General features: G+C 48.6%; 2 protein-coding genes across 5 annotated transcripts in view; both read left to right on the forward strand.

The window, feature by feature from the left end:
- The first annotated feature begins 15 nt into the window (after positions 1-15).
- Positions 16-13524, forward strand: EMC1 (ER membrane protein complex subunit 1). Its single transcript, XM_053962865.1, has 23 exons — positions 16-147; positions 262-386; positions 1220-1285; positions 2442-2535; positions 3139-3267; positions 3398-3524; positions 3852-4001; positions 4660-4827; positions 5158-5229; positions 5655-5714; positions 5918-6040; positions 6280-6376; positions 7071-7187; positions 8024-8223; positions 8476-8625; positions 8959-9120; positions 9362-9481; positions 9700-9837; positions 10176-10349; positions 10933-11143; positions 11600-11684; positions 12182-12311; positions 12517-13524. The coding sequence occupies exons 1-23, from the start codon at positions 56-58 to the stop codon at positions 12694-12696; spliced, it is 2970 nt and encodes a 989-aa protein (XP_053818840.1). The 5' UTR covers positions 16-55; the 3' UTR covers positions 12697-13524.
- A 680-nt stretch (positions 13525-14204) lies between these two features.
- Positions 14205-25875, forward strand: part of UBR4 (ubiquitin protein ligase E3 component n-recognin 4) — an 81517-nt gene continuing 69846 nt past the window's right edge. For all 4 annotated transcript variants that reach the window (XM_053963063.1, XM_053963065.1, XM_053963066.1 and 1 more), the window contains exons 1-17: positions 14205-14344; positions 17893-17990; positions 18856-18959; positions 19583-19712; positions 19818-19957; positions 20301-20403; positions 20934-21075; positions 21163-21287; positions 21969-22093; positions 22314-22373; positions 22502-22692; positions 22928-23027; positions 23142-23279; positions 23762-23879; positions 24297-24484; positions 24955-25114; positions 25241-25326. In XM_053963063.1, coding sequence (XP_053819038.1) covers positions 14214-14344; positions 17893-17990; positions 18856-18959; positions 19583-19712; positions 19818-19957; positions 20301-20403; positions 20934-21075; positions 21163-21287; positions 21969-22093; positions 22314-22373; positions 22502-22692; positions 22928-23027; positions 23142-23279; positions 23762-23879; positions 24297-24484; positions 24955-25114; positions 25241-25326 — 2139 coding nt within the window. In that variant the 5' untranslated portion in view covers positions 14205-14213. The remainder of the gene's footprint in view (positions 14345-17892; positions 17991-18855; positions 18960-19582; positions 19713-19817; positions 19958-20300; positions 20404-20933; positions 21076-21162; positions 21288-21968; positions 22094-22313; positions 22374-22501; positions 22693-22927; positions 23028-23141; positions 23280-23761; positions 23880-24296; positions 24485-24954; positions 25115-25240; positions 25327-25875) is intronic.

The raw sequence follows: 25875 nt of genomic DNA on the forward strand, positions 1-25875 counted from the left end.
GCGGCGCGGGCGGTCCCGCGGCGCAGAAGGCCCCCCGGGCGCCGGGGCCGCTGTCATGGCGGCGGGAACGCGGGCGCTGCTGCCGCTCTTGGTGCTGCTGCCTTTGGCCGCCGCCGTCTACGAGGACCAAGTGGGCAAGTTCGACTGGTGAGCGCCGGGGTCTCACCGGGTTGGGTCCCCTCTCCCGCGGACAGGCCCCGCGCCCGCCGCGCCGCTCCCGGCCCGGTCCCATTTCGGCGGCACTCCCGTTCCCTCTCGCAGGAGGCAGCAGTACGTGGGGAAGCTCAAGTTCGCCTCCCTGGAGGCCTCGCAGGGCTCCAAGAAGCTCGTCGTGGCTACCGAGGAGAACGTGGTGGCCGCCCTGAACTCCCGGAGCGGCGAAATCCGTGAGTGCGGCCGCCTCGGGCCGAGGGTCGTGCGGGGGTGCCGCTGCTTCTCCGGAAAGGTTAACGCTGCTCCGGGGCTCGGCCGCCGGGTCAGAGCCCTGCCTGAGGGCTGGCTCTGGGAGCGGCCTGAAAAGCGCCGTTCGCTTGTGTTAAAATTTTTGGAGTTTAATAGTAACGAAAATAGTAATAAAAATTAGCATAACAAGAGACAACGAAAAGCAAAGAATTGCGGACGTCCGGGCGCTCTTGCCACAAAGCACACCTCTGCCACAAAGCACACCTTGCTAACAAAGCACACCTTGCTAACAAAGGATTACCCCTTAAAAGCAATAGCTTGTTGCATATTCATATATTCCATCCATAATTCAAACATTTCTTTTCAAACCAGGGTGTTTCTGCTTAATTTTAGCTTTCCCCCCTCATCTCAGAAATCAATTTTCTTGGGTCCTCGAGGTCTGAGCGTTCTCGACAAGGAGGCAGTAATTTTTTTCTTGGGATCTTGGTGTCTTGTTGCTGTTATCTCTATCCAAACAGGATAATGCGAAGAATTTCTTGATTATCTTTCCCATTTCTTGCACTATCTACAAATAGTATCTTACATCACATATTATGCTTTGGCCTAAAAGCGACATTTACCGCACTGCTTAGAAAAAGATGAATACAGCACTGCTTAAAAGCGATCAGTGCAGCACTTGGCAGCCTAGCACGTACAGGATTCATCTGAACCTCTGCAGAGGCAGTCCCATGATTTCTCAGGAGCGGCGCGGGGCTGAAGGCTGTCGGGAGCCCAGGAATGCCGTGCGGGCACGGACTCTCCCTGCTCTCTCTCGCAGTGTGGCGCCACGTGGACAGGGGCACGCCCGAGGGAGCCGTGGATGCCGTGCTGACCCACGGGCAGGGTAAGGGCTGGGGCAGCGCAGCAACGCCGCCGTTCACTCCGCCGGTAACAGACCGGTACCGTGGGTCTGAGTTAGGAGAGTGATCGATTTCTAGCTACTTATGTTTTAGAGTTACATTTACAGTTATAGATAACTGTATATTATATATTTAATATAATATATAGTTAAATATAGCTGTAAACATAAATGCTATAACTATATATAGTTATAAATATATATTATAACTATATATTATATTTTTATAATTTTTATTTCGTTGTAATTTTATTGTATTTTATAACTTTAATATTATTTATATTATATTATATATTTAATAATTATATTTTATTATAATATATTATTATATCATTATAATACATAAGAATATATTAAATCCTATATTATAATAATATATCGTATTATGTAATGCTAATATATTAATATTTTATTAATATATAACTATAATATATTTAACTATAGTTATATGTGTAAATATACATCTTTATATGTACTTATATATTTATTTTTTATATTTTTAATATATTTATTTATCTATATAAAAGATATATTTATATATAAATTTATATATGTTTATATATAAAAATATATTAAAATATATATTTATGTATTTAAAATTTTTATATTTATATATAGAAATCTATTTTTTTTGTATATATTTATATAGTTATAGGTTTATAGTTATATTTCTTTATGTTTTACCCCCTGAGTTGTTATCAAGGGACAGCGGGTTTGGGATGTTTGGGAGGGTCAGCTTGTCACTATGGTGACTGCTGACCTCCAGTCAGGATCTGAGGAAGTGACCTCCACCTCTGGACAGTGAAGGAGGAGTCGATGGACAGAACTTTGGGGGGGCTAAAGGGTTAAAAGGTGAAACCTCCACTGTGTGGGTGAGCAAGTGGTGGGAAAAATCCTCTGCTCCCAGCGCTGTAACATTTTCTCTATTCAGTCTTCTGTAGTATTTTTGATAGGGTTTAATAAACCTTTCTAAATTTCTGAAAAGTGAGCAGCTGTTTCTCACAGGGGCACGTGCCAGGGCTGTCAGGGCTCCTGGAGTGTGGAGCCAGCCTTGGAGCACAGGCAGGACTTGCAGAGCCCATCCCTTTGCTGGCCTGTGCTGGGTGCCAGCGCTGTGCTTGTCCCCTCCCCTCCTCTCCAGATGCCATCACCGTGTCCAGTGCTGGGCGGATTCTGCGTTCCTGGGAGACCAACATCGGGGGCTTGAACTGGGAGACCTCCCTGGACACTGGCAGGTGGGATTTCCTGTCTGCACAGGTTGGTTCTCCTTGTAGGGCTGGTCTGGGAGGGAAGAAATGGGTCATGGACTCAGTCTGGGCTGGCATTGTAGGGAAAGATCAGTCAGATGTACAGGTTCCAAAACAAATTTTGGGTGATTTTTTTCTGAATGCCTCAACCTTGTGGAGAATCCCAGAGTCACTGAGGTTGGAAAAGCCCTCCCAGACCATCCAGTTCAACCTGTGACCAATCCCCACTTTTTCCCCAGCCCAGAGCGCCATGTCCAGGACACCTCCAGGGATGGGGACTCCAGACCTCCCTGGGCAGCCCCTGCCAAGGCCTGAGCACCCTTTCCATGGGGAAATTCCTCCTGATGTCCAAGCTGACCCTTCCCTGGCCCAGCCTGAGGCCGTTCCCTCTCCTCCTGTCCCTGTTCCCTGGGAGCAGAGCCCGAACCCCCCAGTTGTCCCCTCCTGTGCAGAGCCAGAAGGTCCCTCCTGAGCCTCCTTTTCTCCAGGCTGAGCTCCTTTCCCAGCTCCCTCAGCCTCTCCTGGTGCTCCAGCCCCTTCCCCAGGGTAAAATAGGAAAAGAATTCCCTAATTGCTGGTGCCTGTGCTCAGTTTCCAGGGGGCTGCCCTGGTGGGGCTCCCCGAGGCAGTGAAGTACGTGGCAGTGCTGAAGAAGGCGGCCCTGTCTCTGCACTACCTATCCAACGGGCACCAGAAGTGGGTGGAACACCTGCCAGAAAGGTGAGAATATCTCTAGGGAGAGGTGTGAGCCCCTGGCATGGGGCAGAGGGAAGGGGGCTGCACCTGCCTTGTGCTTCTGCAAGCTGCAGTGTGAGAGGATGATGCTTCATGGTTGCTGCCTGTCCTGCAGTGAGAGCACTCAGTACGAGCTGCTGTATTCCCGTGGCACTGGAGTGATCCACGTGGTTGGCATCGTTCCCCAGAGCCACCTGAATGTGCTGACATTCAACGTAGAAGATGGAGAAATCACAAGACAGGTAGTGGAGCCAAAATGCTGGATATGATGTGAACAAATGCGCTTCCAACCCTGTGGTGTGGCGGGCAGAGAAATCGATTGTTGTGCCACGGGGAGCCCTCCCTTTCCCTGAGGCATTGCCCCCACACCAGGGATTTCATGGCTGAATGCCCTGAAAGCCAAACTGAACTAGACTGGCAGCTGTTAGTCAAGATTCTCCCATAACCCTCAGGCTGACGGGCAGCTTTTCTCAGTTGTGGCTAAAAATAACTGACTTAACTTGCTGTTGTGTGCACATGGGTGCTGTGCAGGCTGTGTGCTGCTGAGCCATGGCTGTGTCTCTCTGCAGGTGAGGGTGGCAGCCCCGTGGCTGGGGGCCCTGCAGGGCTCCTGTGCCGTGGTGGGCGAGGCCGTGCTGGTGTGTGTGGACGCGGCCGCGCGCTCGCTGCACGTCTGCGCCCTGGACTCGGAGCAGGACATGAGGCACATCCCCCTGCAGGTGAGCACTGCTGCAGGAGCATTCCTGTCATTCCTTGCCTCACTGGTCTGGTTCCAGTTGGAACTGGTTCCCTGTGGTGACAGCCTGGTCAGAGAGTGAGAAAGCTGGATCAGTTTTCCCAGAATCAGCCTGGGGAACATTAGGGAGCTGGAGAGAAGGAATTCTAAACAATCTGCACCTGGTGTTTTGTAATGAGCTGTATTGCCCGTGAGTTTGCCGCAGGGTGCCTTCTTAATTAGCCCATGGTGATGGTGTTTTAATTAAAGGACCAGTCAGATCCACCTGTAGCAAATTAGGGTATAAAAAGCAATGGGTTTCTTAATAAAGTGAACTAGCCTGTGAATGTCTTGAGAGTCCATGTCAATTATTACCTGGTCCTGACCTGTTATGGTGACATCTCTCCAGTCTGTTGGTGAACTGGGGGGTGACTGAAAATGGGGGGTCATGCTCTGTAAATTGAGGGAAGGATGGGAAAGCTTTTTGTCTGTTCTTCCTTCTGGATCGATGTCTTCTGAGCTTTGCTCCAATGGAGCCTCAGCCTTGCCTGCTCCTGCTCTGTCCCCTGACTCAGGGAGTCTCTGACTGCTGCTGGGGGGAGGGAGCTGTTGGTCTTAGTGAAGGACGACTCCCCCAGCACATGTGCTTGTCTCCCCTGCAGTCCCTGGAGCTGGAGTTTGCAGATGACTTCCAGGCCAGGATCTTGGCCACTCAGCCCAGTGTGACCAGTGCCTCACGGACTCAGTTCTTCCTGCAGCTGTCCCCAAGCCACTTCTCCCTGCTGCAGTACAAGCAGGGGCTGCTCAGCCACCTCCGGGACTTCCAGCAGGTACCTGAGAGAGACCAGGGACAGGGCCAAGTGCAGCTGAACGTCCTTCACACTGCTGGGCCAGCTGACAGGTTTTAAAAGTCTCAGTAACTCTGGGTATCGTGGCTCAAAAACCTGTGGCAGGTCAACTGTTCCCATCTTTATGAGAAGTAGGTCTTTCTTATTTTTGAGTTGGGGGAAACCATACAATTTAATATTTGGTTGTGACAATTCGTCTGCTTTTAATTCCACTGTGGTTTTATTTACTTCACAAGTACTTTTTGGTGGGGTTTGGGTGTTTCTTGAGGGTGTTTTTTAATGATTTCTTGCTATTTTTTTTTCCTTTTCAAGGCAGCTCTGGTGAGTTTTGCAACAACCGGGGAGAAGACGGTGGCCGCTGTCCTGACATGCAGGAGTGAACTGGTCAGCACAATTCCTGTCCTCTGGGACCAGCCCAGCTCTGGGGATGTGCACTGGGGGTGGGCTCCACTGGTGTTTCGCAGGCCCAGGGATGGGAAGCCCCTTGAGGAAGAGGAGGATTTGATAAGTTTCAGTGATAAGCAAGGCTTGAGTACGTCCAGCTCAGGCTGTGGCTGGCTCAGTGAATATCCTGTTTCAGGTAGGTGGGCATGTGACAAGGAATTGGCTTTCCTGATCCACAGAGGATTTCAGTTCTTGGAGCTATCAAACATACTTTCATTTTTATCAGAAACAGAATAGAACAGAACAGAGCTGTTTTCCTGCCTGATATCACAGGCAAGCTGAGACTTGTCAGACACTTAAAAACCTAATTTTCTGCTTTACTGGTGTCTGAAGCCATGTTACATCTCCTCTCATCCTCCTTTCAGAAACCTGGCAGCTCCGATGGCCTCCATGCTGGCAGCACTCTGGAGGATGCCCGGAGGCAGGTATGGGGTGTTCTTGCTCCCAAGTTCTTGTCAGTCCATTTTATTCCTTCACCTTCAGGAGCAGAATGACAGAGGTCTTACACCAGCTGTACAACCTAATACAGCTTAAAAATATATTGAAGCCTCAATTTTTGGGCATGGAATTCTGCTGCAGGATATGGTGTGGTGTGGGTGTAACCCTTGTTTTCTGCCCATTGCTACAGGATTCTTTAATCTGCTCCAATCAAACCTACAACATAAACCTCTACCTGGTTGAAACTGGGCAAAGGTTGTTGGATACCACGATCACCTTTAGCCTGGAGCAAGGAGGGGCCAAGCCACAGCAGGTGAGCAAGGAGGGGTTATTTCAGTCCTTGCAGTGCTCCCCCTTCCCTGGTTTGGCAGGATGGGAGCCCTTCAGCCAAGGGGAAAAGCATTCCAGGGACTACAGCATCACTTTGCTCTGGTTTCACCTGATTTCTGCAGTCTTCAAGGAGGTGATGTGATCATTAATCTCACTGTTTTCCTTGCTTTTTTTTTTTTTTTTTTTTTTTTTTTTTTTTTTTTTTTTTTTTTTTTTTCCCAGCTGTATATCCAAGTTTTCCTGAAGAAGGATGACTCTGTGGGCTATCGAGCCTTGGTGCAGACAGAAGACCACATGCTCATGTTCCTCCAGCAGCCAGGTGACTCCCAAAACCAGCTTCCTCCATTTGTAACAGTCACCAGGAGAAAATTCTGTGTCCTCAAGGATTGTATTTTATCATTACTTTCCTTGGAAGCTGAAAAAATTAACTTAACTCTTCTGAGTCCCTTGAAGGACACAGGAGACTCTTTCACCCTCACCTGGACAAACAATTCTGCCCTGTTTTGTGTGGGCAGAGCATTTGGATTTCAGGGGGTTTCTGCAGATTTCAAAACTCTTTTTGTAGGATGAGAGTGTAAGTTCTGGTGTAGATCTTCCTCAAAGATTTTCAGAAAAGGTCCTCATGACAAAAATGTTAATTTGCAGAAAGGGTTGAAAGTTCCATCTCAGCAACGTGAATTTTGTGGGGCTCTAAAGGAATCCAGGAGTTCACACTGTGAATCTCTTCTTTTAAATAGACTCAATGACTGGAACCCTTCTAAAGCACCAGGTTGCTTTTACTGATTCTGAGGTTTTCTTCCCAGAAGTGGCTTCTGTTGTATGAAGTACTTGTCTTTTATGAAATAATTAATTTAATTATATTAGATATTTATGCACTGTTTTGCATTTCATTTAGGGACATTTAGAGGTGATTTGCATTTCAGAGATGCACTGAAAGATACTCTTATAATGAGTGAGTCAATTCCCAAATATTAAGTTGATTTTTCCAATATTCTGCTCTTATTTCTTTCCAGGAAAAGTTGTGTGGAGCAGAGAGGAGTCTCTGGCAGAGGTGGTGAGCTTGGAGATGGTGGATCTGCCTCTGACAGGTGCACAGGCTGAGTTGGAGGGAGAATTTGGAAAAAAAGCAGGTGAGTTTAACAGAATTACCTCTGTGAGTTTGTTTTCCTTCCTAAATAAATGTGTTTATTGTTTTCTCTTTACTCCAAGCTGAGAGATTAATTTAAATCTCTATGCATGCCAATTAAAATGAGCAGAAGTAAACCTTTTTCTGTCTAAACCTTGGAAATCCAATCCAGATGACATGAATACATTACATTGTTACATTAAAAAAGTCAGCAGCAGTAGGAGGGATTTTGGCCATGTCTCCTAAATGTTTCCTGTGACTCTTTCTGGAAGACTCTTTTCCAATAGCTTTTTTTTTTTTTTTTTTTTTTTTTTTTTTTGCTTTGTTTTGTCCTTCCTTGCTGTCCTGGATGCAGCCATCCAAGGTAACCCCATCTTGCATGGAGTGTGCTCTGCTCCTCCCTAATGCTTCCTGGTGCCACTGGTCCCCTCTGCTTGCTCTCCTCAGGGGCTGAAACAGAGTTGAAATCTGGTGTTTTGGTTACTTTAAGAAGTGGAATACAAACCCTGATTGGGCAGAATTAAGTATTTTTAATTCCTCTGAGTGCAGAGGGATTTCTGTAGAGGTGGGGGAGCTGTAGGTGGACACAGTGAGAAGAAACAAAATCCTCTGCATGCAGGTTTGCTTTCAGTTGATCAGGGCATATTTTGGAATGAGTGTGGAGTGGGAAAGGTTGGTAAATGCCAGAGTCTGACACAGAAATGGCAACTGTAACTTACTGCAGAGGGGGAGGCAAGGAGTTCCCCAGGTTTGTGCATGGCAGTGTCTGACAGCACAGTTTCAGCTCTGGGGTGGGACAGGTGTGTTTTCCCTCCTGGTGTCACTGGGTGCCACTTGCAGATGGTTTGCTGGGAATGTTCCTGAAGCGACTCTCGTCCCAGCTCATCCTGCTGCAAGCCTGGACTGCCCACCTCTGGAAGATGTTCTACGATGCCAGGAAGCCCCGGAGCCAGATCAAAAACGAGATTAACATTGACAATTTGGCCAGAGATGAGTTCAACCTCCAGAAAATGATGGTGATGGTCACTGCCTCGGGCAAGGTGAGGAGGCCAGGGCAGGAATCTGTTTCTAGGCTGGAGCAAAGAATCTCAGCTCTGAATTCTCAGCCCTGTTTTTAGCCAGGCTTGGGAAATTATTTACCCAGAAATAATGGGAAGATGCACAGGATGTTTGTGGTGACTTTAAAGGGGACTAAGACTCAGCTTTCTTTGGGATGTGACAGAGGAGGATGCCGTGCTTGAACGGGAGAGATGTCTTCCTAAACTTTGGCTTTCCCACGTGTTTCTCCTCAGCTTTTTGGGATTGAGAGCAGTTCTGGCACCATCCTATGGAAGCAATACCTCAGGAATGTGAGACCAGGCTCCTCCTTCAAGCTGATGGTGCAGAGAACAACAGCCCATTTCCCTCACCCTCCCCAGTGCACTCTGCTTGTCAAGGACAAGGTGAGGCCCTTTCCTGCCCCTCCACTGGGCATGGAAATCTGCCCTTGCACAGGGCAATAAAACCACATTCTTGGGCATCATCTGGTTGTCACTGATGTGGGGATGGCAGGGGAGAAAGATCTGGAGGGAAGCAGACACAGAAGCCTGGGTATGATTGTGGTTGTTATGAATAAATATTTGGACAAATGTGTGTGTCCAAATAGAATATTGTCAGGATGGAGTAGCTGAACCCAGGGTATGAATAGTCAACACCAGCAAGTAACAGTTAGAAAAACACCTTTTTTTTTTTTTTTTTTCACTTAACCAAGAGGCAAAACTTGCCCTGTTTTTCAGGAAACCAAGATGAGTTTTCTGTATGTCTTTAATCCCATCTTTGGGAAGAGAAGCCAAGTAGCTCCTCCTGTTCTGAAACGTCCCATTCTCCAGACTTTGCTTCTGCCTATTATGGATCAAGACTATGCCAAAGTGCTGCTCCTGATTGATGATGAGTACAAGGTAAATTGCTTTGCCTGGAGGCAGTTTTCTTCACATTCTGGTTAATTATTCCTCTCCCTTTTGGAGCAAGATGGAAAAAAATGCCATTGAGCCACATTTCATGCAAAACTATGAGGTTATTCTGGTAAGATAGAGCTTATCTTGATAAACACATTAGAAATAATCTTTCTGGTTCATTCTGGGGTGGGTTTTTTGTCTGTATCAGTTGTTTTTAACCTGTGTTTCAATTCTTCTTTTCCAGGTTACACCTTTCCCAGCCACTAAAAACGTCCTTCGCCAGTTAGAAGAAATAGCCCATTCCATCTATTTTTACCTAGTTGATGCTGAGCAGGGAAAACTCTCTGGATTCAGGCTGAAAAAGGTATGGAAGGCCCATTGCACTTCCCTGAATGCCCTGTGGATAATGGCAGATCTCAGTTCCCTTCCGTTCATGGAGCTTTGCTCAGAACTGGAATGTTCTGCCTCAAAACGCACCGAAGAAACTTGGGAAATCCCAAAGCAAGGGAATCTGCATCCTGCTGCTGGAGATGGTGTCCTTGGAAGACGAGATCCAAGCTCCCACATGCTTTTTCCCTGCAGGACCTGAGCACAGAGGAGATCTGGGAGGTGGCCATCCCCACAGAGGTGCAGAGGATTGTGACTGTCAAAGGGAAGAGGTCCAACGAGCACGTGCACTCCCAGGGCCGCGTGATGGGCGACCGCAGCGTCCTCTACAAGGTGCTGCTGCAGCTCTCTGTTGGCTTTTTGTTGAGGGGTTATCCTGTGGGAAGATCCCAGTACCATTCCCTGCTGCTACATTGGGATGAGCTGCCCTGTGGTGCCAGTTTTTCTTTATGGGCACTGATGTCTCTGTGGAAGAACGCTCATTTTGGAGGTTTCTTTTCAAAAGCGTTTTCGTGCAGCAATTAAGTCAGTCAAAGTCTGATGTTGTGGAAATAACAGCTTGATTTCTTGAGGTGATTCATGCTAATCTGTTCACAATATGCCCAGTGCCAGATGAAGAGCAGGAAGGTGTTTGTGGCACTGTGTCTCAGCTGTTTCTCCTTCGTCCCTAGTCCCTGAACCCCAACCTGCTGGCCGTGGTGACTGAGAGCACGGACACGCACCACGAGCGCACCTTCATCGGGATCTACCTCATGGACGGGGTCACGGGCAGGATCATCCACTCCTCCGTGCAGAAGAAGGCCAAGGGGCCTGTGCACATGGTGCACTCTGAGAACTGGGTGGTGGTAAGCTGCTTGTTTGGGGCAACCCCTAAAATCACGAGCTGAACAATATTAAAGTGATAAAAAGCAATGACCTGTAATGAAGGTCATTCATGGTGCAAATATGGCAAAATACACATGGAATGCAAGATTCTGACAATTTTGTAAGTTCAACAAATTAGCACACTTAACAGAAATTATCCAGTTAGAGGGGGGACAGTGAATGAATTAATCCCCCCTTTCAGTTCTGCCCCCACTGAAGCCCCCCTGAGATTCTAGCTCCCCATTTATTATGTCTATGATACATGGAGAAAATGAGATGCCCTTGGCTCACTACAGAGCAAAGACCAAATGAGATTCCAGCAACGTTTGCTTATTGTTCTAAAATCTAAGGGAGGGGTAGGAAGGTGCTGCAGTTAGTTAATGAGCTATATGTATAACTATATAATAGTAGTCTACAGAGCTGCAAATATATGGAAAAGGTATAAAAACCAAAAATCTTTCTGGCATCGGGGCAGTTCCTGAACCTACATGGAGGCAGTTTTGTGACCACCCCCTGTGATTGCCCTGGATCCTTCCCTGATACTCCTGAAACTCCTCGTTGCAGTACCAGTACTGGAACACGAAGGCCCGGCGGAACGAGTTCACGGTGCTGGAGCTCTACGAGGGCACGGAGCAGTACAACGCCACAGCCTTCAGCTCCCTGGACCGCCCCATTCTGCCCCAGGTCCTCCAGCAATCCTACATTTTCCCCTCTGCCATCAGTGCCATGGAGGCCACCATCACCGAGCGGGGCATCACCAGCCGCCACCTGCTCAGTGAGTACCTGCTCAGGGAAAGGGGAGCTCTGAAATCCAGCAAAATGCACTTTGCTGCCAAGAAGTCGTGCCTGGGGGTTGTGCTGGACTCCTGCGAGTGCAGGGATAAGCACCAGTGTGAGTGTCTCTGTTGGCTGTCAGGAATGGCCATGAGGTGCCAGATCCTTTCCAGTGGTACCCAGAGCAGCAATGGCCATAAACTAAAACCCAGTAAGTTTCACCCCTGCATGAGGAAGAACTTTGCCTTGAGGGTGGCAGAACAGTGCCACAGGTGCCCAGGGAGCGTCTGGAGTCTCTCTCTCTGGAGACATTCCAGACACACCTGGATGCATTCCTGAGTCACCTGGTGACCCTGCCTGGGCAGGGTGTTTGGACTGGGTGATCCCCAGAAGACCCTTCCAACCCCAGCTGTTCTGGGATCTCTGATTTTTGAGATGCTTTTCCTTTAATGCACAGTTGGGCTGCCCTCTGGGGCCATCCTGTCCCTTCCCAAGGCTCTGCTGGACCCTCGGCGCCCGGAGATCCCCACGGAGCAGAGCAGGTAGGGAAGGATGAGAACCTCTCTTCTGGGCTCTGGAGAGGGCTGAATTTTGTGTGAAGAGGAGCAACTTGTCCTGCCTGGACTCAGAGGAGTCTTGGCACGGAATGAAGGGAAGTTCCTTCAGGTCAGAGGTTGGACTGGATGATCTTGGAGGTCTTTCCCAACCTGAAGGATTCTGTGCTTCTGTTCCCAGTCTATGCTGATGGGGATGCATTTGTCTGTATTACAGCAGGTCAGTCCTTAAACCAGCCTGGTGTCTGTATTCTCAGGGAGGAGCAGTCAGAGGAACTGGATTTTTTTAGAGTTACACTTGTAAAACTTTGGCTTAGCCTGACACAGCTGATAGATTGGATTTTCATCCTGCAGCAATAATGAATCTGCACTGGGAAAAGCTCCCAAATCTGCTGCTTTAGGTTAGCTTTTGATAATCAGGAGACACTGGTGGCACCTGCTGTGTGCTGCCTGGCTGGGGTTTGATGTCTCGTGGTGCCTTGCAGGGAGGAGAACCTGATCCCGTACTCGCCGGACGTGCAGATCCACGCCGAGAGGTTCATCAACTACAACCAGACCATCTCCAGGATGAGGGGGATTTACACAGCCCCCTCTGGCCTCGAGTCCACGTGCTTGGTGAGAGCAGGGCAGAGGGCTCAGTGTGGAATTTGGGGGTGGATCTGAATTCTGTAACTCCCGTAACACAGCTGCTCACAGCGTAACCATCGCTCCTCTCCATTGGAACTGTCACCCTGAGGGAATCATTTTGGGGTTTTATGGGGTTTTATTTGGGGTTTTATGCTCCAAGCTGCCTCCCCAGCTCCTGATCTCCTCCCTGCAGGTTGTAGCCTACGGGCTGGACATCTTCCAGACGCGGGTGTACCCCTCCAAGCAGTTTGACGTGCTCAAGGACGACTACGACTACGTGCTGATCAGCAGCGTCCTCTTCGGGCTGGTCTTTGCCACCATGATCACCAAGAGACTGGCCCAGGTGAAGCTGCTGAACCGGGCCTGGCGCTGAGGGAGGCCCAGCCTGGAGCAGCTGGGCCGGGCTGGGATGCCAGCCCTGCCGAGGGATGGATCCAAACACCTCTATTCCATTTGGCTGGAAGATATTTGTGAGGAAGAGCTGCCGGAGGAACGAAACCTGCACTGCCCACCTGTCTCCCGCGAGGAGGAACGGAAGAGATGAAAAATAGAGACTTTTGTAGTCTGTTCTGACTGAAAAAGAAGGTCCCAAATCTCCCTTAAAGCCTCAAAATCAGTGTCTCCCTGATGTTGGTGAAGAGAATCCTGAGGATTTGTGTCCTGCTCATCCTGGGCTCTCCCTCGGTGCCAGCTGTGCCCCACATCTGGCAGCGAGGAGGGTTGTTGGCTGTGCCAGCTGTGCCCCACATCTGGCAGGGAGGAGGGATGTTGGCTGTGCCAGCTGTGCCCCACATCTGGCAGCGAGGAGTGTTGCTCCTGCTCCTGTGAGGAAGAGACCTTGGGTGATTTATTTAGGAAAAATGTTGGGATTTGCGTGTCTGGCAGTGGGAAACGGCCTCATGGAGCCACTGACGAAGCTGCAGAGCGATGGGAAGAATTTGAACCTAAAGTCTCTCCATGTTCTTTATTTATTATGAAAACATCAGTTCCTTCCCATTTGTTTGTTAATTTTCCTGCTTTTTTTCTGTGTTCAGAACTGGGGTTAAGGCGGGCTGGTTCAGGGGGAGGAGCCTCTCGGCTTTGAGCGCTGTGGATTTGAATTGTTCAGGTCCAGTTTGGCATCGCGTGTCCCCCGGGAGTGGCCGTGTCCCCCCCGCGCCCCCCAGTGTTCAGATCCCAAAATAAAGCTGCGGAGCAGGGAGCGGGTTTGGGCTACTGAAGTGTTTCTTGGGCTATTTGAGGGGCTTGGGGGCTGTTTAAGTGGGCATTTGCGGCTGTTTAAATGGGTTGGGGGGGGCTATTTAGGTGGTTTTTAGGGGTTACTTAGGTGATTTTGCGGGGCTCTTCAGGTGGGTTTTTTGGGGCTGTTTAGATGGAGGTTTGGGGCTATTTAAGTGGGTCTTGGGGGACTATTGAGGTGTTTTTTGGGGACCACTGAGATGGATTTTGGGGGTGTTTAAGTGGTTTTATGGAGCTATTTCAGTGGGTTTTAAGCTACTTAAGTGGGGACTTTTGGCTGTTTAAGTAGGGATTTTTTTGGTATTTACTTGGGGGAGTTGTTTCCTTATTTAAGCGTTTTGGGGGACTCTTGAAACGGGTTTTTTTTTTCGGTATTCCGGTGTTTTTGGAGTTTTGGATGATTTCTGGGGCCGCTCCGAGCCCTCCCTGCCCCGGGGCAGCCGCGGGGGGCGGTGCGCGCGCACAGCGCATGCGCGATCGCCGCCCCGCCTTCCCCGCGCTGCGCACGCGCCGCGCGCCAAAGTTGCTGACTCACGCAGTGCGCACGCGCCCCCGCCGCGGGCCAATGGGGCGGCGCGACGTTGCGCGGTCGCCGCCCCGCCGGCAGGGGGCGCTGTGCGCGCCGCGGCCCCCGGCCCAGCGCAGCCCAAGATGGCGGCGGGCGGCGCGGGGGCCGCGGCCGGGCCCGGCTGGGACGTGGCCGTGCGGCCGCTGCTCTCCGCGTCCTACTCGGCCTTTGACATGAAGGAGCTGCCGCAGCTGCTCGCCTCGGTCATCGAGAGGTGAGGGAGCGCGGGCGGGGGCTGCCGCCCCTCGGCGTCGCCCGCTCTGGGGCAGCGCTGGGGGTGCCACTGCGGGAGCAGCTGAGGGGCGGCTGAGGTGGGGCCCGGCTGGGTGTGAGGGGCCCGGTGCCGGGCTCGGTGCCCGCTGTCCGGCAGGGCAAGCGGCGGGGCTGCGGCTGCCCGGGCAAAGCCCCGAGCTCCGTCCCCGGCTCCTCCCGCTGTCCCGGGGCCGGAGCTCTCGGAGATGCCCTCGGGCCCCGTAACGGGCTGAGGGTGCTCGCTCGGCCGCAGCACCTCGGACAGGCGCCCGCCGAGAGGCTTCGGGACTGTTCTTGTGGTTTTGCTTTTGTCCAGGCGTGTCACAGTTTGCCCGGTTGGGCCGTGGGAAGTGTTGTCTCGCCGGGCTCTGGGGGACCAGACTTCCCTCTAAGTCTTTACCGCTACAGTGCTTCTCCTATTTTAAGTCAAAATAAAGCAGAACCAAATCAAATCTACCTTGTCTTAACCACACAGGTTGGAGTCAGAGCATAAGAGTACCCACTGCAGCTACTTAATTCAACTCTCTAAAACACGAGATGTGAAGGCCACAACATCATGCTCAGTCAGAGATACAACCCCGGCCACAATAAGTTGTTAGGAAACATAAAATAAAGAATGCACTGAGGAAGGTGATAAAATAAAGCCTTGTGGTGTTTTGTTTAATGTAGAATGGCTGAGTGTGCAGTGGATGCTTCAGATTCAGAGTTAATTGGAGGAGTTCTGTGCCTGCAGCACAGAGCAGTTGTTCCCCGGGAGCTGCAGCCTCTGTGTTGATGGGTTCGGGCAGTTCTTTGGCCACTCTTTGTTTTAGAGACCATTCCAGTGTCGCTTTTCCCCGAGCAGCTCTGCTGTCCCTGTGCCCGAAGTTCATTAGTGGAGTGTTCCATCAAAGTATCCCAGGGACACTCGAGTGGATCCACTTGAGTTCTGGGAGAGGGCAGTTTCCTCCTTCAGAGGCAATGTTGGTTCTGTTTTCCACTTGAGACAGCAGGCTGTTGCCTTCAAGCAGCACTGCTTGGGGTTGGAGTTGTGTGTCTGGTGGTCTGGCAGGATTTGGGCTCGTGCAGGATGGTGTTTTTTGTTTCATGCCTTGGTGTGGCGTGCTAAATGACAAAGGAATAAATACAACTTGTTCGTGTCTGGAGCTGTGCTCTTCTGTGCTGAACAATAATCTATCTTTAGATTTCTCACAGAAAATCTTTTATGCTTTCAAGTTATTTTTAGGAGGCAGTTGTTAAGTTCTTGATGGTGTCAGCCAACCCCAAAGTGGCTGGATTTCCCCTGAAATAAACTTGGTGCAATGACAGTGAAATCACCAGTATTCTTCTTTTCCAAATAAGACAATAATCTCCACTTTTTAACTACTCTCATATTTCATTTATAAGTTTAAGCATCATCAGGTTACCTGTTAGCAGGTGTCTTCATGAATTGACAGAAATTAGGCCCTTATTTGACATAAGTGATGGAATGCTGGCTTGGAAAGATGCAGCTGGAGGGGAACTCCAGGTCTGTGAAGTCTCTCTGGTTTTTGGGGAAGGGGTTTCCACAGGGGGAACTGCACCTGGAGCAGTGCCTTCCCCAGGAGGAGGCTGCTTTGTGCCCACTGCCCCGAGGACAGGCTGTGTTTGGGGCTGTCAGCACTGGGGAGCAGAGCTGAGGCAGGGGCTGGGGTTTGGTGCTGGTTAACGTGTACAGTGACACCGAGACTTCTCTCGGCCTGAGCAATGAGCTGCCCAGGGAAGTAAAACCCCTCTAAGCAATGAAGCACAGTACAGAGGCTGCAAAGTCACTATTAAAGCTCACTGTGTGCTCAGAATAACACTCTGGCACATCCCAGATTGTGCTGTTATCTTCTGTCCATGGTTATTTGCAAGGATTGATGGTGACTTGACTGCTGCTTTCCACTTTGCATTATCGTAACATCCACAGTGTGTTTAAGTAAAACTCAAACCTCCCATTGCCCAATCCCTATCTCCTGCTGGATTCTGCACCTCTGTGTTCTTTATACCCTGTGGGCACTGTGTGGTGCACAGCTTGACCTATGCAGTAATTTAGGAGCTGTCAGCCTCTCCTGTACTCTGTTATTCCCAAATTGTTCTAATTTGTTCTCTTAACAATGCTTACATACATCTACTGCTGCTGGCTTGGAGTTGGGCCTGAGAGGTAGGTGAGCAAAATTAATGTGTGAAAAGGAGAGAGCACAGACTGCTTTGCATGTTCAGTCTCTGGGCTCGTTCCTGTTCCTCACCAGAGCAGTTCTGGCAGGAGAGGGTGAGGTGAGGCCTGAGGTGTTGGAACTCGGTCGTGTGGCACTGTTGAATATATTCCAGTAAAGCCTCCCTCTTCATTTTCTATTTTTCCATTTGTATTTCAGCTTTTTAGGCAGACTAAATAACACCTCAGACCTAGGAAATCAAGCTACAAAGCTGACAAGTATTTCTTTCTGCTTGTTTTTGTGGAGAAATGTTTCTTTTCCAGAGTTGTTTCTGTTCTAGCTGCACCTCCTGTTACAGCTGGAAACCGTGGCTTAGGGTGCAAAAAGGGAAGGTGACTGGGCATAAAATGGGCTTTGTTCAGGTCAGCAGGGAATGGTGAAATTGTGGTTGGAGCTGGGTACAGCCTGTGCCTGGGCTGCTGCCCTCTGCTCCCCACCTGCCCTCCAGCAATCACTTCTGGCCCAGAGGTGGAGAAACCTGGCTGGGTTTGGAGAGACAGAGTGAAACTGAGTCTAGTAATCTGTTCTTCCAGCTTGCTCGTTCACATCACCGCATGAGAACGTGAAAGAAAGTAAACTGATTGTTTATGAGGCAGGTATGCACATCCCTTAGTCTTGTCACAGGAAAAATGAGAGCAAAGAGTAGGTGTGGAGGCAGAGCAGTTTGTGTTCTCAGTGTCTGTGCAGGTGGGGTGTGGTGGGACACCTTTAAGGTGTCACCTCTGCCACAAAAGGCTGATCTCTGAGGCCAGTGAGTGTAGCTGAGAAGCCTCAGGGACTCTACCTTACCTGCCCAGATCCCTCCCCGGTGGTGGAGGTGCTGTGCCTGTGTGTGCTGTGGTTCTGCAGTTGCCTGCTTTGATCCCTCTGGTTTGCAGACTTGCACAAGCTGCAGTTGCCTCTGTGCCATGCTGGGAAGGGAATGCCCATGCTCCAGGCCTGGCAAACCCTGCCAGCGTAGCAGAACACAGAGTCCAGGCTCTCTGGGCAGCTGAGTTTAGAACAACTTAAAGGTTAATGAGCCTCTGGCAGGGAGTGTGGTTGGTAGAACCTGACCTGTTGATGCTGTGGAGGAGAAACACTGGCAGTGCAATATTTCCTTACATTTCCTGTGTGGGCAGTGATGCTGATGCCGTGATCCGGCTGTTGCTGAAGGACTCAGTCGTGGGGACATGAGGGTTGTGTTCCCAGAGCTGTCACCTTGCCTTGCCCCTGTCACTGGACACATTGGGGTGCTGGGTGCTGCTGCTGCTGTGCTGGGTCTGGCTGACCTCTGTCCCCTTCTCCTTTGCAGTGAATCTGAGATCCTGCACCATGACAAGCAGTACGAGCCTTTTTACTCCTCCTTCGTTGCACTTTCCACACACTACATCACTACTGTGTGTGGTCTCAGTAAGTGTTCCTTTGCTTCTCTTGCTCCTGTATAATGAGTGGATGCAGTAAAAGTAAATCAGAACTGTTGATTTTTTGGTTTTTTTTTTTTTGCCCTCTTGCTGAATCAGACTTTAGGGCCAGCATTGCTGGCTTTTGTACCATGAAATGTCAACTCTGATGGAAAGGGAAGCTTGTTGATGGGAGTATTTGGCCACCAACTACTGGACAGCGTTGCCTTTTTGGCTGCTTATTCATTGACCTGATTTAATTTTTGGTCAAGTGTTTAAATCAGTGTTCAGGATTTTTAGATTATCCTTCAGCACTTAGAACACTGCTGTCCCTGGAAATGTCCAAGGCTGGGTTAGGAATGGGGCTTGGAGCATCCTGATCTAGTGGAAGGTGCCCCTGGCCATGGCAGGGAGTGGGACAGGATGAGATTTAAAGATTTAAGGTCCCTTCCAACCCAAACCGTTCAGGGCTTCTGTAGTTACATTTCTGTGTTGGAGTTAACGATCAAAACATTGTGACTCAAAATATTTTCTGGTTTTTTGGCTGACAATTTAGCAATTTCAACAAAAAAAAATGGGCATTGTGAGCTTGTTTCATGTTCTTCAGAGCTTCTGTCAGCATTAAATAATGTTACTGGGGAAACTGCTTTATCTGTCTGGATTCCCCTGTCTGGCAGAAGGAATTATCCTCACTTTGCTGACATTTCTTGGGTTACATTGTAATGAGACTGAGTTTATATTGCATCTGTGTGAGGCAGGAGAGATTGAGTGTGTACCCACACTGCAAAGCATCCTGCTTTATTGACAGCATTGGGAGCTTATTACACTGGGCTATTTTAAAACTTACTCTGAGTACAAGGATGTGCTTTTTCCAGTACCCAGAAACCAGTTGCAGTCCGTGGCAGCTGCGTGTAAAGTCCTGATTGAATTCTCCCTGCTGCGGCTTGAGAACCCAGATGAAGCATGTGCTGTTTCACAGGTGAGCACAGGTTTGGACCTCCTGGGCCAGCCTCAGTGTGAGAATGGACTTTGGGCTCTAATTCTGAAATACCTGCTGTAATGTTGAATGCATAAAGCAAACAATGAAACTCTTAAAATATTTAACGTGTACACTTTGGTAGACTCTGATTCCTGCTGAATCTTCCCTTTGCATTCTAGACTCAAAATCAAAGCTTACTCACAACTTGAAATAAAGATGACCTGAAGCCTTGGTTAATTCAGTTCGTTTCCTACACTCTGGCTTGGTTTTGTGCGACAACCTGGATCACAGCTATCTGTTGAGTTTTTAAAGATGTTTTCTTGCCTGATTGTAAAAGAGGGAAGGCCTGTGAGGAGTGTTCCTGTAATGTGGTGTGTCACAGCAGAGAGACCTTTTCCAGGTGTTTTCCATAGAAAGCACAGGCAGTGTTAGTGACCTGGGTTACCTGCAGTCAGGGATGTGTCTCAGTCCTCAGGGGAGATCAGAATGGCTCAGAGCTGTTGCAGTGGCCCCACCAGCTGGAGTTGCATTATTCTTAATTCATCTGCTTAGAGTAAACGATATGGAGGAGGGATTGGAATCAAGAGAATTTAAATGGTACTTGATATCTCTGTTTTCTGTAGAAACACCTCATTCTGCTGATCAAGGGGCTGTGCACGGGCTGCAGCCGCCTGGACCGCACAGAAATCATCACCTTCACAGCGATGATGAAATCAGCCAAGCTGCCTCAGACTGTCAAAACCCTCTCTGATGGTAGGGAGGGGCTTCAGCTGTCTGTGTTTCACTGCAGCACTGGAGTTAGGCACAGAAAATCTGAAGTTTGCTGTCTGAAATGGGGCTTTGTCATTTTCCCTGCAGTTGAGGACCAGAAGGAATTGGCCTCCCCGGTGAGCCCGGAGCTGAGACAGAAGGAAGTGCAGATGAACTTCCTCAACCAATTGACATCAGTCTTTAACCCCAGAGTCTCATCATCACCATCAATCACAACAGAGACACAGGTAAAAAAACTTCTAAAACAGAAACAGACTGAATTTCAATATTATAAACCCAGTGCAGGGAAGGACAGAGGGTTCCAAGTGGTACTTTTCCATATAGATGTAAAGAGAACCTTTCTTAAGTACAGAAATCCTGCTTGCATGAGATAAATGGAAAACAACCAAATACTGTTTGTGCTGCATTGGCAATACTGGATTTGTTTCTTTCATGGAATACAACGTTCAGTGACATCCATGGCTATTTGGCGTTGTGCTGCTTCTTGCACCTTGCTTCTGTGTATAGACTTAGAGAAATACTGTGTCTTTTTAGTGCCTCCATAATATATTTAGTATCTGCTTGCTTTAGGTGGAAGGAGAGAGTGAGGATCAAGCTGCCACAGATCAAACCTCTGCAACAAAGACCAAGAGCATATTCATTGCTCAGAATGTGGCCAGCCTGCAAGAACTTGGTGAGAATCAGCTTTCTAGCTTGGGCCCAAAAAAGTACTGGAAAAATTTCTCTCCAGTGTTACATCTCACAGCTCTGAGTGGGAAGAAACTCTCTGACCTAAAGGGTTCCCTGAGTTGCCTGGTCAGTCACCAAGGGAGGTTGTGGCTGGAATGGAGTTTTTATTGCAGAGATGAGCTCAGTGTATTTGTGTTTGGAGGGGTAAATTAGGTGGACAGTATGAAATACCTTATGGGATGGATTGTTGAGTAGATGTGGATTAGAGTCACAGGATTGTTAGTGTTGGAAGAGACCTTTGGGATCATCAAGTCCCACCAGCTGGACTGGTGTGTCCTATAACATGGACACAGAGCTTTGTGACCCCCGTTTACAAGTGTGGGCTGCAGACTTGAGCAGCTGCTGTTGTAAAGCACTCTTTATCCTATGGCCTCATCTCCGATGGCATTTTCTCACCACCAAGAGCAATTAAGTCAATTACCGAGGGCCGTTAGGGCTGAAGCAGTGACACAGCCCTGCTGCTGTGGTTGCCAGGTGGCTCTGAGAAGCTGCTGCGCGTGTGCCTGAACCTGCCGTACTTCCTGCGCTACATCAACCGCTTCCAGGACGCCGTGTCCGCCAACTCCTTCTTCATCATGCCGGCCACCGTGGCCGACGCCACGGCTGTGCGCAACGGGTCAGTGCCAGCCCTGCCCGGGGCATCCCCTGTGCCTGGGGGAGGTCACTGTGTCTAGCCAGTGCTCACCGTGTGTCCTGTCCGCAGGTTCCACTCGCTGGTGATCGATGTCACCATGGCTCTGGACACTCTGTCCTTGCCCGTGCTGGAGCCCCTGACGCCCACACGTCTTCAGGATGTGACTGTTCTTGCTCTTAGCTGTCTCTATGCAGGTGAGTGGATCTCCAGTAGTTTTGGCTGTGCTTTGTTACCTGCAAGTTCGAGGCTCAGCCCAGAAGTAGCCTTTATTTCTCATTAATTTGAAGCTATGCAGCATATTGTGGTGATAGAGTTAATATTGAAATTGTTACTGATATGTTCTGCCACTGTTTCTGTCAGCATCTAAGAAATGACTGAAAGAATGACTGTTCCTGTCAGTATCTAAGAAAGACTGACTCAACATTTTCTTAACAGCCTGTAATTTCTGCTCTTTCTTTTTATATTCACAGCATAATACATTTTTACTTTCGACTTCAGCTTAATTTGTCATAGCCCCAAATGAGCCTTGTTTCCCAGGAGTGGTTTAAGCACACTAGAATCCTGGGTGTTTAATTGGTATGGGGGAGACTTGAAGGAGATGTGGCACTCAAGTCTAAAGATTGTCTTAAAAATGATATTGAATTACATGGTAAAACATTACCTCCTTTAACTGCTCCCATATGTTTCTGTAGGGTAAAACTTCACTCTTTTGAGGTACTAAAGATTTTTTAATCTTTTGCTGTAATACTGAGCATTCCTGCTCCATCAAGTTGACGGACACGTTCGATACCACTTGTCTTAATGTGCTAAATAGGAACATTTTGTCCCAAGACTGGCTCTTCCTAAGAATGTCCCCTGCACTTGTTTTCCCTGAGGTGTGAGCGTGGCCACCTGCATGGCCATCCTGCATGTGGGCAGCACCCAACAGGTACGAACCGGGTCAACGAGCTCCAAAGAAGAAGATTATGAAAACGATGCTGCTACTATTGTACAGAAATGTGTAAGTAAATGACAGAGTGTTCATTGTTTTCCTCCTCAGCAAGCGAAGAGCACAGAATTTGTATTTATTTGCATTGCAATACACAGTTATGATTTTGGGACATAGCCATTGCTGGTAAAGGAGTTAGAAGGGTAGAGGGTAAAATACAATTGCTTTTGGAGTTTTTATTTTTGTTGCTGTCTGATGGGGTGCCTTACTATGGTTTTGGCTTTATTTACAGCTTGAAATCTATGAAATGATTGGACAAGCCATCTGCAATTCACGCCGTGCAGGGGGGGAGGTAAGATTTCCATCTCAGGAAGCTTTTTCACCCTTTTTGTGCTGGTGTACTTTGGCATTTGGATTGACGGTGTTTTGTCTTTTTGGTGCTTTTCTCTCCCTGCTTCCCCATGACTTTTGGCACGATAGCATTATCAGAACTTCCAGCTGCTTGGGGCTTGGTGTTTGCTGAACAGCCTCTTCCTCATCTTGAACCTCAGCCCCACGGCCTTGGCTGATAAGGGGAAGGAGAAGGATCCCTTGGCTGCTCTTCGCGTCAGAGACATCATCGCTCGCACTAAGGAGGGCGTGGGGTCTCCCAAGCTGGGACCTGGGAAAGGGTATGTGGCACCCCTGCAGGAAGCATTGTCCAGGGGTCTGACCAGCCCCAGCAAGCAGCTACTGCAGGGTCTTGTTGGTCTCGTGAAATGTTATCTCTATTTGCAATTCAAGTCCTGAGTCTTGGAAAGAAGAAAAGTTCTTGTGTCCAGTTTAGCAAAGCAGTCACTTTATTGAATATTTATTTATTTATTATTTTCCCCTTGAAATGACATTCTGTCCTTCCTGTTTCTGCAGGCATCAGGGGTTTGGGGTGCTGTCAGTAGTGCTGGCAAATCATGCCATCAAGTTGCTGTCATCTCTTTTCCAAGATCTGCAGGTGGAGGCGTTGCACAAGGTATGCAGGTAGCGCAGACATTGTCCTGAGACATTCTGCCTTCTGCACTGATGCACATTTGGAATTCTACCAATTTCTTTTTCCTTCAATTCAATTTGAAATTCTGTCCTCCAGGGCTGGGAGAGCGATGGCCCTCCAGCAGTGCTGGATATCATGGCTCAGAGCACGTCCATCCAGAGGATCCAGCGGCTCATAGACTCTGTGCCACTCACTAATCTGCTGCTGACTCTGCTCTCCACTTCCTACAGAAAGGTAGGACCTGGCACACAGCTAGAGAACTTCTGGAGCTGAGCCACTCCAGATGGTCAGCACTTAACAAACTGGGGCTGTGCCGAGAGCATACAATTCTTCTTTCAAAAGTCATCAGCCAGGGCCCTTTTTCTTTCCTTTTTTCAGAGACGTAAATTTGACAAACTTTTGCTAATGGAAATGCGCTTTTTTTGTAAGTTCAGTGGTACTTGTGATTTTAGTAGGAAAATGAAAAGGCTGCATTGGTAGCAGATGATTTTGCATTAAAACTGTTATTTCAAGCGTTGTTTACAAGCTTGGCGTAGATTGTTTATTTTCAACCATCCTGTGTATTTTTTAGTACAACTTAAGCCTTGAAAAACTGTTAATAAACTAGTTGAGATAAATTTGCTAGAAGACAATTAAAAGGCATGAGGCAGTTACTCTTATTTTCAAATTATTATCTTTCATAATCCTAAAATTTTCCTGGTTCTGCTGTTCTTTAGGCCTGTGTCCTGCAGCGCCAGAGGAAGGGCTCCATGAGCAGCGATGCCAGTGCCTCCACTGACTCCAACACTTACTACGAGGATGACTTTAGCAGCACTGAGGAGGATAGCAGCCAAGGTAATAGAGTTTGCAGCAGCTCAGGATTTTACAGTGCTTTTCACATTTAATGGAAACCTGGCTACTTGTGCTGTTGCCTTCTCAGACTATGACTTGTAACACTGAAAATACAGAGCAGTTTGTAAGGTCTGTGTGGCAGAAGTAGTGCTGACTGCACTCTCTTGTGTAACCTAAAGCCTGAGTGGCTGGGATTTGACAGTATTTGCTTAAGAGGAGAGTGGAAATAATTTCTTTGTGTAAATTCCTGCTGGACCTCTGTGAAAGGACTTTGCCTTGTGATTTGGACAGAAGAAATTAAGAGAGCAGATACCTTAAGGCTGCTCAGTGAAATTCTGTTTTAGGCCTTTCTCAGGCTGGGTAGTTTTATGAGGTGTTTGCTTATAACAGTATGAGTTTGTTGTTCCTGCCCTGTGCTAGATGACGACAGTGAGCCAATCCTGGGGCAATGGTTTGAAGAGACAATCTCTCCCAGCAAGGAGAAAGTGGCCCCACCACCACCCCCTCCACCCCCTCCTTTGGAGAGCTCACCGAGGGTGAAGAGCCCCAACAAGCAGAGTGCTGGGGAGAACGGGAACATCTTGGCCAGCCGCAAGGACCCCGAGCTGGTACGGCCAGAGCTTGGCCCCGGGAGCTGGGGGGCTGGGGCAGGCACTGCTGGGCTGTGGCACCGTGCTCCTGCCAGGGACAGCTGTGCTGGAAAGAGCAGGTGTTTCCCTCTCCCTCTCCCCTCCCCTCCCCTCCCCTCCCCTCCCCTCCCCTCCCCTCCTCTCCCCTCCACTGCAAGTGACATGATTTGCTGATAGAATGCTTTTAGCTCCAACTCCGTTGGGTAAAGACAAAAATAAGTCCTGCAGTGGAGAAGTTGGAGGCCTCCAACCTTCTCAGAGAGTTCTGGAATCAGTTCTGGTCCAGACCACAGTGCAGGGAGCTGGATTGCCATGAGTGGACCTTTCCTCCACTGCAGGGGGGTGTGAGGTTTAGGGGACTTGATTTATTTTGCTGGTGGTTTAGTTTTTGTTTAGTGTTGTCCCTCTGCTTTTGTTGCTTCTATAGTGTGTTTCTCTTTTCTTTTCAGTTTTTGAGCCTAGCTTCAAACATTTTGAACTTTATCACTTCTTCTATGCTGAACTCCAGGAATAACTTCATTCGCAACTACCTGAGCGTGTCCCTGTCGGAGCAGCACATGGCCACGCTGGCGAGCATCATCAAGGAGGTGGACAAGGATGGCCTGAAGGGTGAGTGAGCAAACCTCTCTGATAGAGCTGTACAGCTCAGAGGTGTTTCTGGTTTTCAGTTTTGTGTCAAAGTTTGAGGTACTGGAGAGCAAAGGTAGTAAGTGGCTCTCGATCCCTGTCTTACAGGCACATCAGATGAGGAGTTTGCTGCTGCTCTGTATCACTTCAACCATTCCTTGGTGACCTCAGATCTTCAGTCCCCTGCCCTGCAGGTGAGCTGGGATTGAATGAATAAATAAAATGAAGAAGTGTTGCTGTCTGTTTATACCTCTATATGTGTTCTCCACACCTTGAATAATGTGTTGGTTGTTCCATTTGGCCCTGAGAATATTCTGCAAAAAGAGGTTGGAATATTTTGAGTCCTGTGATCTAAATGACCTTTGCAGTCATCCAGCACAAAACAGCCTGAACAGTGTAAACTTAACATTTACAGTTCAGACTAATCCACTGGACTTTGAAGGTGATGAAAGCTGAGAAGGAAATGAGTTTGTGTATGAGTGTGTGTGTGAGTTTTGTCCTGGAGAGTTGCCTCTATCCATGAGTTTATCAAGAGACATTCCTACAGATTTGCTCTGCTGTCAGGACTGATGCCAAAAGGCCTTGGAACCTCTCAGGAGAGAATCAAATTAATCCTTTTGCTTTCATGTCCTAACTTTGTAGCCTCTAGGTTTCTTTGCTGGGTCGTGGCCTGACCTGACTTAACCTTGTCATGGAGGTTATGAACCTGCTTCACCCAACAGTGAATTCAACCCCTATACTTC

Source organism: Vidua chalybeata, chromosome 22 (genome assembly GCF_026979565.1).
Source record: "Vidua chalybeata isolate OUT-0048 chromosome 22, bVidCha1 merged haplotype, whole genome shotgun sequence".
NCBI classification, from domain to species: Eukaryota; Metazoa; Chordata; class Aves; order Passeriformes; family Viduidae; genus Vidua; species Vidua chalybeata.